This window comes from Sorex araneus, chromosome 1 (assembly GCF_027595985.1).
Source record: "Sorex araneus isolate mSorAra2 chromosome 1, mSorAra2.pri, whole genome shotgun sequence".
NCBI lineage: Eukaryota > Metazoa > Chordata > Mammalia > Eulipotyphla > Soricidae > Sorex > Sorex araneus.
In genome coordinates this window covers 328,934,422-328,947,690 of record NC_073302.1, presented here as the reverse complement: position 1 = coordinate 328,947,690, position 13,269 = coordinate 328,934,422, and the positions used below count along the sequence as shown (strand labels likewise).

General features: G+C 50.6%; 1 protein-coding gene across 1 annotated transcript in view; it reads right to left on the bottom strand.

Moving 5' to 3' along the window:
• Nucleotides 1–2,462, bottom strand: part of LONRF1 (LON peptidase N-terminal domain and ring finger 1) — a 33,359-nt gene extending 30,897 nt beyond the window's left edge. The window contains exon 1 of the mRNA XM_055143250.1: nucleotides 1,520–2,462. Within this exon, the coding sequence (XP_054999225.1) occupies nucleotides 1,520–2,228 (709 nt within the window). The 5' untranslated portion in view covers nucleotides 2,229–2,462. The remainder of the gene's footprint in view (nucleotides 1–1,519) is intronic.
• Nucleotides 2,463–13,269: the final 10,807 nt, after the last annotated feature.

The following is a 13,269-nucleotide window of genomic DNA, read 5'->3' as shown; positions in this document are numbered from 1 at the left end:
ATGAAAAATGCCAGTTTGTGATTTCAACCCTACCTCTATTAAATAACAATAGTCACTGGATGGAAATGACTAAGCACTTAGGATGAAAGAGCTCAAGAAGAGACTTTGTTACTGAGATCATAAATTTACTTAACACCTAACATCAGTTTCTATTTTAGACATTTCCTTGATTCTTCTCAAGTATTATTCCATGGCAACACTCATCTTGATACACCGCTTATTTATCGCGGGCGTGTGACAGGCCACTACTGACGTTTGGAGCCTGATAACTGTGTGGGCGACTGTCCTGTGCATTGGACGACGTTCAGCAGCTTCCCTGGCCTCTACCCACAAGATGTACTAGCACCACCCTCACCAGGGTGACAACCAAAAATGCCTCCAGATATTGTTCCAGACAGGCGGGGAGAAGGGCAATAAAGTGCCCCGGTTGAGAAACGCGGATCTAAAAATCCAGCTCTCACTGTCCAGAGTTTTGGGCAATGTTGCTTCTCAGTTCTTAAAAAAAAAAAAAAAAAAAAAAAAAAAAGCATCTTAGGACAAAAAGCATTACTCTGGGTAAGGAGACCCAAAGTGCTGTGACGGGGTGGGGGTGGGGGCGGGGGCGCAGACAAAAGCCCCTCTGCGGAGGCCTGGGCCCAAGGGCAGGATGGAGACGAAAACCCCGACCGGCCCTGCCTTCCCGGGAACTAAGGGTATTCGAAAGTGAGCGCCCAGGAGCTGATGCCAAGAGCGTGATTCGAAACCGGCAGGTTACACCAACCCGCGCGCGGCGCCCCGGCTGGCCGGCCCCGGGCCGAGTCGAGCACCTCCCCAGGCGGTTCCGAGACCCGACCGCGGCGCGGGGACCCGCGGGGTGCGGGCGCCGCGCTCCCGCCACGCCCACCGGACGTCACCCGTTACACAACGCCCCCCCACCCCCCGCTTATGCAATTCCGCCCTCCCGCGGCTTCCAATTGCCCCGGTGACTTTTATGGGAGACGTCGGGAGACGTTGCACGCCTTAAGCCTCAGCTCGGGGGCGGGGGGCGGGGAGGGGGGCGATCCTCGAACCCCTCCCGGGCTGGAGTTTCCCCGCGGCGGATCCCCAAAGAGCGGCCCCTTCCCGGAAAGAGGAAGCGGCGAGCCGTGCTCGGGCCACCCAACTCCCACCCCCGCCCGCGCGCTGCTGCCCACCTCGCCCGGGCCACCCCGCTCCCGGCTCCAGGTGCTCCCGCCCGCCCGTTCGCCCGCTGCTGGGGCCTAAAAGCGGGGGGAACCCCGCGCCGGGGCGCCCCTCCCCGCGCCGCGTCACCGTCGGCTCCAAGGGCGATCCCCATTGTGACCGAAGCACCCCGGGGCGCCGCCCCCCTTCCACCCCGTCGAGGACCCCGAGCCCCGCCGCCCCGGGCGTCGGCCGGGGTGGGGTCGCGGGTGCTCGGCGAGAGGCGGGGGGCGTCGCGCGTGGCGGGATGGGGACGGGGACCGGGGCGGGGTGGGGGGGGGGAGGTGGGCCGGGTCCGCGCCGCATCCCGCGCCGTCACCTGCTCGCAGCGCCTCGCAGGCGGCGGCCAGGGCCTCCCGGTAGCGGCCCTGGTGCAGCAGCTCCCCGAGCCGGCCGGCGGCCCGGGCTCGCTCGCGCTGGCCCGGGAACCACTTCTCGGCCAGGTGGTTGAGCACGACGCTGGTGCGGAAGCTCGACGCGGCGATGGCGGCGGCCAGAGGCGGCGGCCGCGGGGCGCTCGCCTCGGCGGCGGCGGGCGGCAGCCGGTCCCGGCACAGGCGGCAGCGGGCGCGCAGCTCCCTGCGCAGGCAGCGGCGGCAGTAGCTGTGGCCACAGGGCACGGTCACCGGCTCGCTCAGGAAGCCCCGGCAGCCCGAGCAGCTGAGCAGCCCGCCCGCGCCCGGCTCCGCCGCGGCCGCCGGCGCGCTCCAGCCCAGCCCGTGGCGGAGCCGGTAATTGAACACCAGGCAGTCCACCAGGGTGCCCAGGCACTCGGGCCTGACCGGGGCCCCGCGGCGCAGCGCCGCCGCGTACGCCTCCAGCGCTGCCTTCAGGTGGCCGCCCAGCGCCAGCAGTTCGCCCCGGCGGAGCAGCAGCTCCCAACGCTCCGACTCGGCGGCCGCGCGCTCCAGCCGCTCGCCGCGGCCGCCGCCGCCGCCCACTTCCCAAAAGCGGCTCCGGCCCCGCGGCCGGGGGCCCGTCGCTCGGCTCCCTCCCGAGGAGTTCCTCGCCACGGCCGGAGAAGACATGGCCCGCGAGGGCTGCTGCTCCGCCCGCCGCCGCCGCCGCCGCCGCCGCCGCCCGCCACGGTCCCGGAGCCTCCGGGGCGCGCGGCTCCGCACGCGGCCCGCGAGCAGGGGGGCGTGGCGCGCGGACACGGCGGGGCGGCGCGCGCCCGGGAAGCCCCGCGGGGCGGAGCCTGGCGGCCGAGCCCGGGACTCCCCCGCAGCGCCCGCCGCCGGGTCCCGCAGGAGCCGGCGGCCGCGCCCCGCCCCTGCCGAAGCCCCTCCTGGCGAGGGACGCGAAGTCAGATGATCCCCCAGCGGGGATCTAATTGGCCTCTCCGAGCTGGGCCTGGCTCGGTCGCGAACAAAGCCCGAAAGAGACGCACCCTCCGTCTCCCCCCGCGCCCCCTCCCCGCCCTCCGCAACTTCCCCGGGAGCCCCCCCCTACCTGTCTGGGTCTCCCTCCTAAGTCCCGGGTCGTGAGCGCCCCGCGGCCGGACGCGCGGCCTCGGGGAACTGTGGTCCCGCCGGTCCACGCTCCCCGAGACACACCCGCCCGGCTGAATGGGGACCCGCCCCCTCCCGGCCCGACCGAACCTGCCGTTTCGTGATTTCCGACCCAAACTTCTGACCCAAATCGCTAGCGCACTTGGTAGAAGCCGAGGCCGCAGGATAGTCACTCCCCGTCTGGCTTAATTCTGACTTAAATCCAGAATTAATCAACTTAAGGAACAACACCCCCTCCCCCCCCCCACGGTTCCCAGGGGAATCCCTAGAGGGCAAGTGACAGCCGAATCGCCTAATTAAAATTCTGCGCCATGGTCCCCCACGCCCCCCAGCTTGAGTGAGGACACCCACAGGTTCTCGAGGTGTCGGCTCTACTCGCCACCGCTCGTCACTGCCCCGCCATTGGCTAAGATCTGGATCTAGCGTTTTAAAAGCGAAAACACCAGAATCAATACTTTTCCCCGAGCTTATTTCACCACCCTGACCCTCCAACCCACACAGGGTCTGCTGTTGTGCAGTCAAAAGAAAAAAAGATCCCGTTTTTATGTGATGGATTATATTTCCTTTAAACTTGATGCGCTGCGTTTACGGGCTCTGGGTATAATAAAATATTTATAGACAAATGCAGGACACAAAAGTGACTTACAACTTTATTTCAAAGATTAGAAACAATGGCCCCCAAAGAGAAGACTACTTGCCTCAAATCACACAACAGTATTACAGGGGGGTTCAGAATACCTACATTTAAAGCATCACACTATTGTATTAGAAATAGTGCACATGGATTTTCAAAAGAAAAGCTGCTAAGAGGGATGTTAACTTGAATTTGCTATGTCTGAAATTAGCTAACTTTTAATTAATCTCCCTTATAATTCGAAACAGACCATTAGGCTCAAAATTGCTTTAGTTACTACACAAAGAGCAAATTGTGTTACTTTAGAAAAGATAAGAGATTTGCTGCGTCCAAGAAGACTAGGACAAAGCTCTAATCATTTGGAGGGTGGGAAATATTTGGATTCATTTAGCAGCATCACCTTAAACCTAGCCCTGACCTCCTAAATTATTACCTTCCTGTACTAAGAAAGTCTTCGTGCTCCTTTGAAATTTGAAACCACAGCGAGCGGCACAACAAATATGCAGATATAATGTCCATGACGTTAACTCTTGTGAGATGTTTCCATCACAGTGCCTTGTACAATAAATAGTTAATTCTAAACGTGTTTAGGAGCACATAAGAATTATTGATCATTGATAGACATGCATAAATTTCTTAGCAAGTAGTTTAAATCAAGTTTTAAGGCATGTCTTCAAAAGTAAAATGCATGGTTCAGAAAGGAAGAAGTACCATTTGTCCTTGGGCACTCCTTTCCCTGATGTGACAATCACCGCTTGATTCTGGAGTGGGAAAAAAAAAATGGTACAATTAGGACAGCGGGGCGGGGGGGGGGGGGCTGGGGGAGGGGTAACTATGGAGCATGGGAGGGAATCTTGCTTTGCTCTCCTTGGCATTTGTGAATGGCTATAATTCATGTTTGCTGGTTTATACATTTACATAACTGGTTCTCATTTATGTAACTTATTTATGTAAGAGGCTGAACTGCCTCTCTGGCCTTTGTGTGCACAGTTTCCCTCTGAATCAGGAAGTCTGGAGCAAAACAATCCTAGGCTTTAGGACAGGTCCCACTTTAGACATTCTGTGCCAGCAAAAGAGGACACGCACTCCCAGGCAACCGCTCTTTAAATTCAGAGGAGAGGAAAATTAGGCTCTCTCTTCTTCATTCATTTTCTAAAATGTGGACTTTGGACTCTGACTCACCCAGTCCAGCCGACTCAGTCGATGGAGAAAAGGGAAATCTTGCAAAACAGCCCCGCCGGACCCCCGCCCCGCCCACCTCCCCACCACCTCCTCGGCGGGATTCTGGTGGGGTGGGGAACTCTCCACTCTTTTCCTCCAAGAGTTTCATGTTGGTGTCTTTGCTCACAAAGTAGTAAAATCATGAGATTTGTATTTCATTTCAGTTTTCCAGTGTTGTCTTCTAAAATAGATCAGTTATGTAAGCGAGTAAGAAGAAAAGCATATCTGTTTCCTAATTTGGAAAATGCTTATCACCACCATTCCCTGCGTATCCCTGCCGTCCCTCCCCTCCCGCCCCCCCACCCCCTCCCTCCACTCCAGAAGGAGATTTTTCCTGATATAGTTAGGTAAACTCCTATTTAAAAATAATGTAACAGTGCTTTCCTAGTACAAGAGTCAGCTAAAGATGTGTATTTGAGACTCTTTTTTTTTTTTTCCCTTTCTTTTTCCTGCCGTGGGTGAATTTACCATTTGTTTCCTCACATTCTCACCATTGAAAAAGAGAGACTGACTTCAAGCTTTAAGGAGCGACGCAGAAGCATGCTTTCTTACAGGTTCACTTCAGTGGCTAACAAGCCTGGTCCACGCGTGGAAACCAAAGAATCTAAAGTTTAAACTAATCATATCTGATACCATATCTTCATATCCAACACAGATAGGGGGCGGGGTCACGACCCCTTTCACATACTCCTTATGTTATATTTCAGGAAGCTGAGACCCCAGCAGCTATTGGTTTTAATCAAGTCACACTGAAGAGGGAATGCAGAGATCTGGTGTTCCTGAGCCCTGTCTGCCTTCTGAGAAATCACCTGATTTCCATGGGCCTCATTTGCCATCAGTAAAAAGGGGGGAACCGGAACTCGGGTGACTTACAGCAGCCCTCCGGGGTTTGTTTGAACACAAAGAGAGAAGGCAGAGAGTCTCCCGGGGCGGGAGAACTCGGCAACTTGACACCTGATGAAAATGTAACTGCAGAAGGGGAAGGCTGAGAATAGAAGGGGAGAGCTCCGAGGCACCGCGTGTGGGCGCACACCCAGCCCGGTCCAGAGGAGAACCGGTCCCTTCTCTGGGACGTGGACAAAATCAGTCACTAGGCAGGGATCTCTCTTTGCCCCAAAACACACACACACACACACACACACACACACACACACACACACACACACACACTACTTGCCTCTATTGTAAATCTTTGAGAGGCTGGAGAAAAGTCTGGGGGGGTGGGGAGGGCTGCTTATATAACTTGGGCATTTGTGGGGAAGTTTATATAAGATGCTAAAAATACAGTATAAGACGGCTCTAATGGTATTCTAAGTGAAAAGTCCTAACGAGGACAACCTGAGTAGGTTAATGAGTAGGTGATGCTAAGTAGATGTCTAAAGCCAGTTGCCTGCGTGACTAAGGTCTGGCCAGGTAATGTTTACTATTCATTGCTAAAATAGTCATCCCGTGGAGAGCACTGTCCAAGTGCTCAAGGGACACTCTCCCTGTTGTTAGAAGCCTTAGTCAGGGGTTAATTTTAGAGGCGAACAGCGAGATGGGAAAGTAAGTTGGAGACAAAGTTGAGGAGACAGGGGTTAACAAATGGGGTTCTACTACCTGGGAAACAAATGAGAAGTACAAAGAACAACAAGAGTTTTCTGACTCCAAGCATGAGCCAATGGCCCAACTCCTGTACTCAGTTCACACACCTCATTGCTACTCCTCGTAATATGATCTCCGCCTCATTAACACTCATTATACCAAGATTCCCCATTGCAGTCTTGCACCCCTTAGTGGGCTTTTCTAAATGCACTATAGGTAATCACCTGTGCATAAGCAATAGGGTTATTCAGTCCAGACCCGACAATCATCCACCAGTCTCATAAACTCACACTCAATGTGACTATCATAACACCTAATGCATCCTCAGGCCATAGTACAAGACTGAAGTGCTTTGGCCGCATCTCAGGGTCACCTTACAGTTCCCATAGTTGACTAGTCCCCCTCTCTGGGATTCCGTTACAATGTGTGTAGTACGTGGTCCATTCCTATTGGTCCCTTTACTTTGCTTGAGGAAATGTGTTTGCTCTGTTGCTGTGGAACCTGTGTGTGCGTACCTGTGTGTGTGTGTGTGTGTGTGTGTGTGTGTGTGTGTGTAGACAGACAGACAAGGAGAAAGAGAGTGAGAGAAAGTGAGAGAGAGAGAGAGAGAGAGAGAGAGAGAGAGAGAGAGAGAGAGAGAATCTTTGCTGATTGAACACAGGAATGGAAACTTCTTATCACCAACCCAGTCGACCCAGTGACATCCCTGGGTCATTATCAAGGACTCTAGCCTTCATTCTTCTTTGCTACTATTTGGAAGAATCTAAAAATACCAAGTATGGAACTCCTATTGTATTATGTTGGTAATCAAATTGATCATATGAACACCAATTGGACAATTCTCAATAGAGAATTCTCTAAATAACCCTGAGATGCAGACAATAAAACTGTAATCAAAGGGTGCTTGGGGGAGGTGATCTTGAGATAAAGATGGGGGAGTTAGGCACTGGGTCCAGTACCGGTGGGTGGGCATGGTGCAGCAGCACCACACATGTAAAACAATAATACTGTTTCAATTATTAAAATATCAAGCAGTAGTAAACCTCATACATTATTTAACAAATTCAGAGAATGAATTATTTATGACTCCACCTTGTACTCAAAAACCTTCTTCTTTCCCCAGCCCTCAGTACTCAGGATCCTCTGATATATTAACACATAGTATTTGTCTCCATCCTCTAGAAGGCAAGGTCTTTGAGCACTGAAATTTCTGTCCTCTTGTTAATGTTGTGTCTCTAGTACCTGAGGTATCAGAAGATACCAGATAATTATTGTTGCATGAGTCTACAAACAAAGTAACGTTACCCCCTTTCATATTTCATTCTTACTAGAGGCAAAATCCCATTCATCATTAACATATTGACATGACTAATTTTCTTTTTGTTGTTGTTATTGCTGTTTTTAATTTAATTTTTACAAAGTTAATCATAATAATTTACTACATTCAATATTCCAACACAAATCCCACACCATTATTTCAAATTTTCCCACCACAACCCAAGTCTGACCCCAAAGCTGGTCCTAAATAATTTATCTTGTATTGAATGTTATGAATGATCTGCTAAAAATGATCCAAAAAAGTTTCCTTAGAGAAAAGTGTGTGAAAATCGATGTATCTCACCCTGGAACTATTAAGCCCTTGTATAAGAGATTACTAAAATACTGTTACAGGTTGAGCTGTATGTGCTAATATATATATATATATATAATATATATATGTGTGTGTGTGTGTGTGTGTGTGTGTAATCAAGATCAGTTGCCTTCTACTTTACACAACATCAAATGTGGTGTCCTCATCTGAGCCTGGGGGGGGGGGGCACTGGAGTGGGGCGGCGCCAGCCCAACCTCCTAGTGGTCCCAGCTGCCGGAAGTCACACCCTCGACCCACCCTCAGCGCCATCTTGCCACATTCAACAGAGAAGAGGCCAGGCATTCTGGTAAGCAACGTGGCCGGAGAAATGCTCCGGACCCAAAACTGGGCCAACAGCACTGGGGATCCGGAGAGAGGAGGTGCAGCCACAACATCTTCTCCAGATGGAGCCCTGGCGACACTGAGCAGCAATTAACACGGCTCTGGCTTGCGGGACTTGGGACACATCCGAGCCACGCAGCCACTAACGCAGCCGCGAGACCTTTTCTAAAAACTGAAAACATGCAATCTTTTAATGGAAAACCAATTATCAAATGCTTCCTTAGTAGGGCTGTCTTTCTTTGGGGGAAACTCCAACAACAATAGTGAGTTTTGTGTTGCAATATGGAACGTAATCAAGGTAAAGAGAAAATGAAGTGAAATTCTTCAGTTATACAGTTTGGGGTGGGGGGGGCGGGGGCGGTGGGTATACTGGGGATTTTGGTGGTAGAATATGGGCACTGGTGAAGGGATGGTGTTTGAATATTGTATAACTGAGACATAAACCTGAAAACTTTGTAACTTTGCACATGGTGATTAAATAATTTTTTTTTTTTAAATGTGGTGTCCTACTCTTGGTACATCAGTGGTGTACATTCTAAGATATCACTCCAGGAATTCTAAAATTTTAAATAAGGTGATATGCTAGAGTTAAATTTTTAACTGGATGTCTCTAGACTTTGGAGTCTGGAGGCATCTCTCTAATTTGTTGCTCTCTTCTAAGATTTATCTGTGAGTCTCTGGATCATGGCCTGTTAATGAGCCTGTTAATGAGCACTAAAGGCAGTTTGTGGACATGACTGCCAAGCACCTGGAAGAACAGGGAGATGAAGGGAGATCACCCATCCCCAAATCCGTGAAAGCCTGGAGAATTCAGTCACAAAACCCAGATAACCTGAGGTTTTTCAGCAGATTCATTCTCAGGGATGAGGCTCATCCTGAACCTGTGGAGATTGGCCAAGAGCAAGGAAGTGATTGGGTTCTGGAGGTTTTAGGCTGCCCGGCCTCTGTTGGGGCTGGTGGTGGGACTTACCCGCCCTGCCTCGGCTAGACTCAGCCTGGTGTGGGGTCTGAAGACATCTCTCATGACTGATTTCTTAATTTCTCCTTTCTTCCTCTCAGTCTTCCTTCCATCTGAACCGCTGGAAAAATCTTCAGAATATATCCAAAACCTAAACTTTCCCCACTGTCCTCTTTGCATCTCTGCGTCTCCACCACGACCATCTATGCCTCCCATCTATTATCCTGGCCTAAGCTACCAGCATTTCTCCTTCTAAAATAATTCAACTGCCATGAGTTTCCTTAAATTGATTAAATAATATTGTAAATGGAAATAGTTCTAATAACGTTGTGCTCAGTAATATATACCTATACATACACATACATACATAAGTGAAAAAGACAAAAAACATCAGTCTAACATAGCAAATAAGTTCATATCATTTGAAAAATAAAGCAGTAATAACTTGCATAGGTTCCATCATTACTCATTATTTACAAGTGCTTTTGGGACTCCTGGAAATATCAGTCTTGAACGATTTGGTGGGATAGGAGAAAATTCTTAGCACATCTTCAACTCTTCTCATTCTCTAATACTTCACATTTGATAGGTCAGAAAAACCTTCTGGTCATACCTAAAAAAATCACTGACCCTCCCCTGTCAGGCCAGCATAGTCATCTTACAGCATATAGCATACTTTGCTTCCTGTCTGAACTCAGAAGAAAATCCAAAGTCCTGAGACCCATTTATTGAGCTGTCCCATCTTCACCTCAAACCATTCTGAGGATCTCATCTGGTTTGGCCCTCAGTCTTCACAGGGCACACTAATCTCACAATATTCTTGTCTCTTCCTTTCTCCTGGCCCAGTACACTCTTCTCATGGACATTCTCAAAACCTACTTTCCCCGTCCCTGTAGAATTTGGCACAACTGGCACCTCTGCTGTTGATTTGCTTGGTCTTCTCATTTCTTTCCTGTTGTTTCTGGTTCAGGAGGTTGAGAATAAAAGAAGTTCATTATCTCACAGTTCTGGAGGCCATAAGTCTAAAAGCAAGGTATTGGCAGGGTCATGCTCCATTGAAACCACGGGGGGCATTAGCCTTCTTGCCACTTACAGAATTCTGCTGGCTCCTGGCATTCTTTTTGTTTGTTTTTCTTTGTTTTGGAGACACAACCAGCATGGCTCAGGGCTTACTCCTGTGGACTCAGGGGACCATATGGAGTGCTAGACAGCCATGTGCAAGTTCAAAGCCACACCCGCTGTACTATCACTCTGGCCCCCCTGGCATTCTTGAACTTGGAGTCATTGCAGCCCTCTTCACATGACTTCCTCCTGTGTTCTTCTCTTTCCATATGTTTTCATTCCCATTCCTCTGATTTTCCTCTTTAGTCTTTATCCCCAGTTGACTATGTGACATACTCATATTGCAAACTTCCCAAGGCCTGATGCATTAAGAGGCACTCCAGCCATCCTTTCCCTCCCACTTGGTTTTGCTTCATTTACACACTTGCACCATTACATGACAGGGTTGACTCTCACTGGTTTAGAAGAAGACATACAATGCAAATTCAACCTGACTCATTTTCAGTTCTTGCATGATTAAGAATCTAAGGAAGACTGGGAGATATACAGACTTCAGAATACTTGTTTGACATGTGCCAAACCTGGGTTTGATTCCTGGCACGACATGGTTCCTCCAGGAATTGCAGGGAATGGAATAGCCTGGGTATTCCTGGCATTGCATCCTTTGGGTCTTGCACTATACCAGGAACCCACTAGGTTGAGAATCACCAGTGGGGCTCTTGGACTTGAGAGCACAGCTTGGGAATCTTCCCCCGCCCCCACCTTGTACCATATAAGAATCTCTTTGTTTCTGGTTTTTGGCACACCTGGCTGTGTTCAGGGTTTACTCCTGACTCTGCACTCGGTGATCACTCTTGGCAGGGCTTGGAAGACTCTATGGGATGCCAGGGATCAAACTGGGTTGACTGCATGCAAGGCAAGTGTGCTACCCACTGTACCACTGCTCTATTCTCCAAGAATCTGAGTTATGGGGGTAGGGAGCTATCCCAGAAGTCTGCTTTCAAACACCTTCTGCATGTTTGAAACCTGGCACTACATGGCCCCTGAGTATCACCTGGTACAGCTCTAGAGACCCCTGAGCACTGTCGGGGTGGCTCTGGTGGTCCCCAGCAATGCAAGATCCAAAGCTGTTCCCCAGGTAGAGATGAAAATTTAGGCAACTGAACCCAATCATTTGCATACACAGAAAAAGCTTGCAAGGATCTATCCGAGACAGTGTGGAATCCTTGCACTTTTTGAAGAACACTATGTTGAACATGGTCAAGACCCCAAATAGTCTTATCGGAAGGCAAGTCACCCTGCCTGTATCCCTGTTTCTCCCTCTCTAAGTATGATGAGTAAGTTGTGAGAGATCTTATCTAAACACTCTGCTCAAAGAAGCTTTCACTTCTGAGCAAACATGTCTGGCCTTTTGATAGCTTTCCAGTGAAAAGTCACGCCACTTGGGTCAACTTGTTGAATCCTTTATCTTGTAATTTAAAACAAAAAACAATACAAAAAACTCAGGTGCCAGTTCTGAAAGAAGGGGGGTTACGGGTGGGTTCAGGGTGGTGTTCATGCATGCCAGCCTTGCTTCTACCTGTGCCACAGTGGGTGTGGGTTTGTGGGGTGCAGGTGGAGTGGGAGGGAGGCCAAAATTCCTAGCCTGCTAGCAGGCAGCTGGGGAAGGGTAATAATGAAGACAGTTCAGTGAGGACAGAAAAGGATTAAAGGTGGGCCCCAGGCGTGCAGACTTGCAAGAAAGTAGTAGCTCCAGATCTCTGCTGGAGTGTGGGGTGAAAATGCAGACAGTTTAAAATTCGCATCCTGTTCCTCCAACATGCCACTCCTTAACTGTGTTCTAGGATGGGTACAATTGGACCCAGATGTCTGATTTACTCCCAGCTGACAGCAGAGCCCCTAGTCCCTATCTAGATTGAAGTGTTTTGTAGCAAAAATGCTTGAGGAACAGAAGAGGCATGGTGAAGACTATGTGGAGAAGTCTTCTAGGGAAGGTAGGGCTGCACCACACCTGATGGTGCTCAGGGCTTCTTCCTGGCTCTGTGCTCAGGGATGACACCCGGTGGGGCCCAGGGAAACACAAGCAGTGTTGGGAATAAAACTGGGACCGGTGGCTTGCAAGGCAAACACCTCAAGCCCTAACCAAGGAGATAGCACAAGACACAAGGTGTTTGGCTTGCATGTGGTAGCCACAATTTCAATCTCCAGTGGCAGATATGACCCCTTGAGTACATGCAGGAGTGAACCCTAAGCACAGAGCCAAGTGTGACCAGGAGTAAGCCCTGAGCACAGCCAGGTGTGACCCAGAAAGCAAACAAAACAACACACACACACACACACACACACTGCCCTAAGCCCTGCACTTAAAGAAACCACGGCAGGGACTCTGTATCCCCAGCTCCTGCTGCAGGCAGCAACCACATTGTGCCTGTTCCACACACCAGAGTGCTACAGCAGCCCCTGCACAAAAGTGAGCACTGGGTTCAAGTGTGCACCCCCTTTGGAAGCTGCCTCATCACCATCAGCACAAGGGCTGGGGGTGTGAATAGTGGCCTGAGCCTTGTACCCAGAGCCCCAGTCTCCCAACACGCACCCAGAGCGATGTTGCTGGTCCCACCAGTTGTCACTGGATGTGGCTTAGATACCATGGGGAAAGGCCACAGGGCACAGGCCTCCAAACACCCAGGAGTGACCCAGACAGTACTCCTGGGGGTTTACAAAAAGGGCCGTCCACAGTTATAAAACAAGAGTTCCACCCTGATGTTAGCTATTGGCCAGTCTCTGCACTCCCATTTTAGGTCATGAACAACATTACTTATGCTCCAAGTTTATCAGCAGAAGCTGACAGCTATGCCCAGGCCATTCCAAGGCAAGACACACTGGAAGCGCTTGTGCTCCATGCAGGGCCTGACAGTCACAAAGCTCCATGCAGAAGGCACTGTGGGCAGGTCCATGCTGAAAGCCTTTGCTCAGCCCCAACAGTCTTAGGGACCATGTCCTTTCCTGACGAAGAAGAAAACCATAATGTCCCCTACTTGGAATGTGTTCACGGAAGGGCTTGCATCCCCTGCGGTGCCCAGTAGAGGGGACACAGTGGTGATGACAGGTCCTGCAGCAGGCTTTGTGC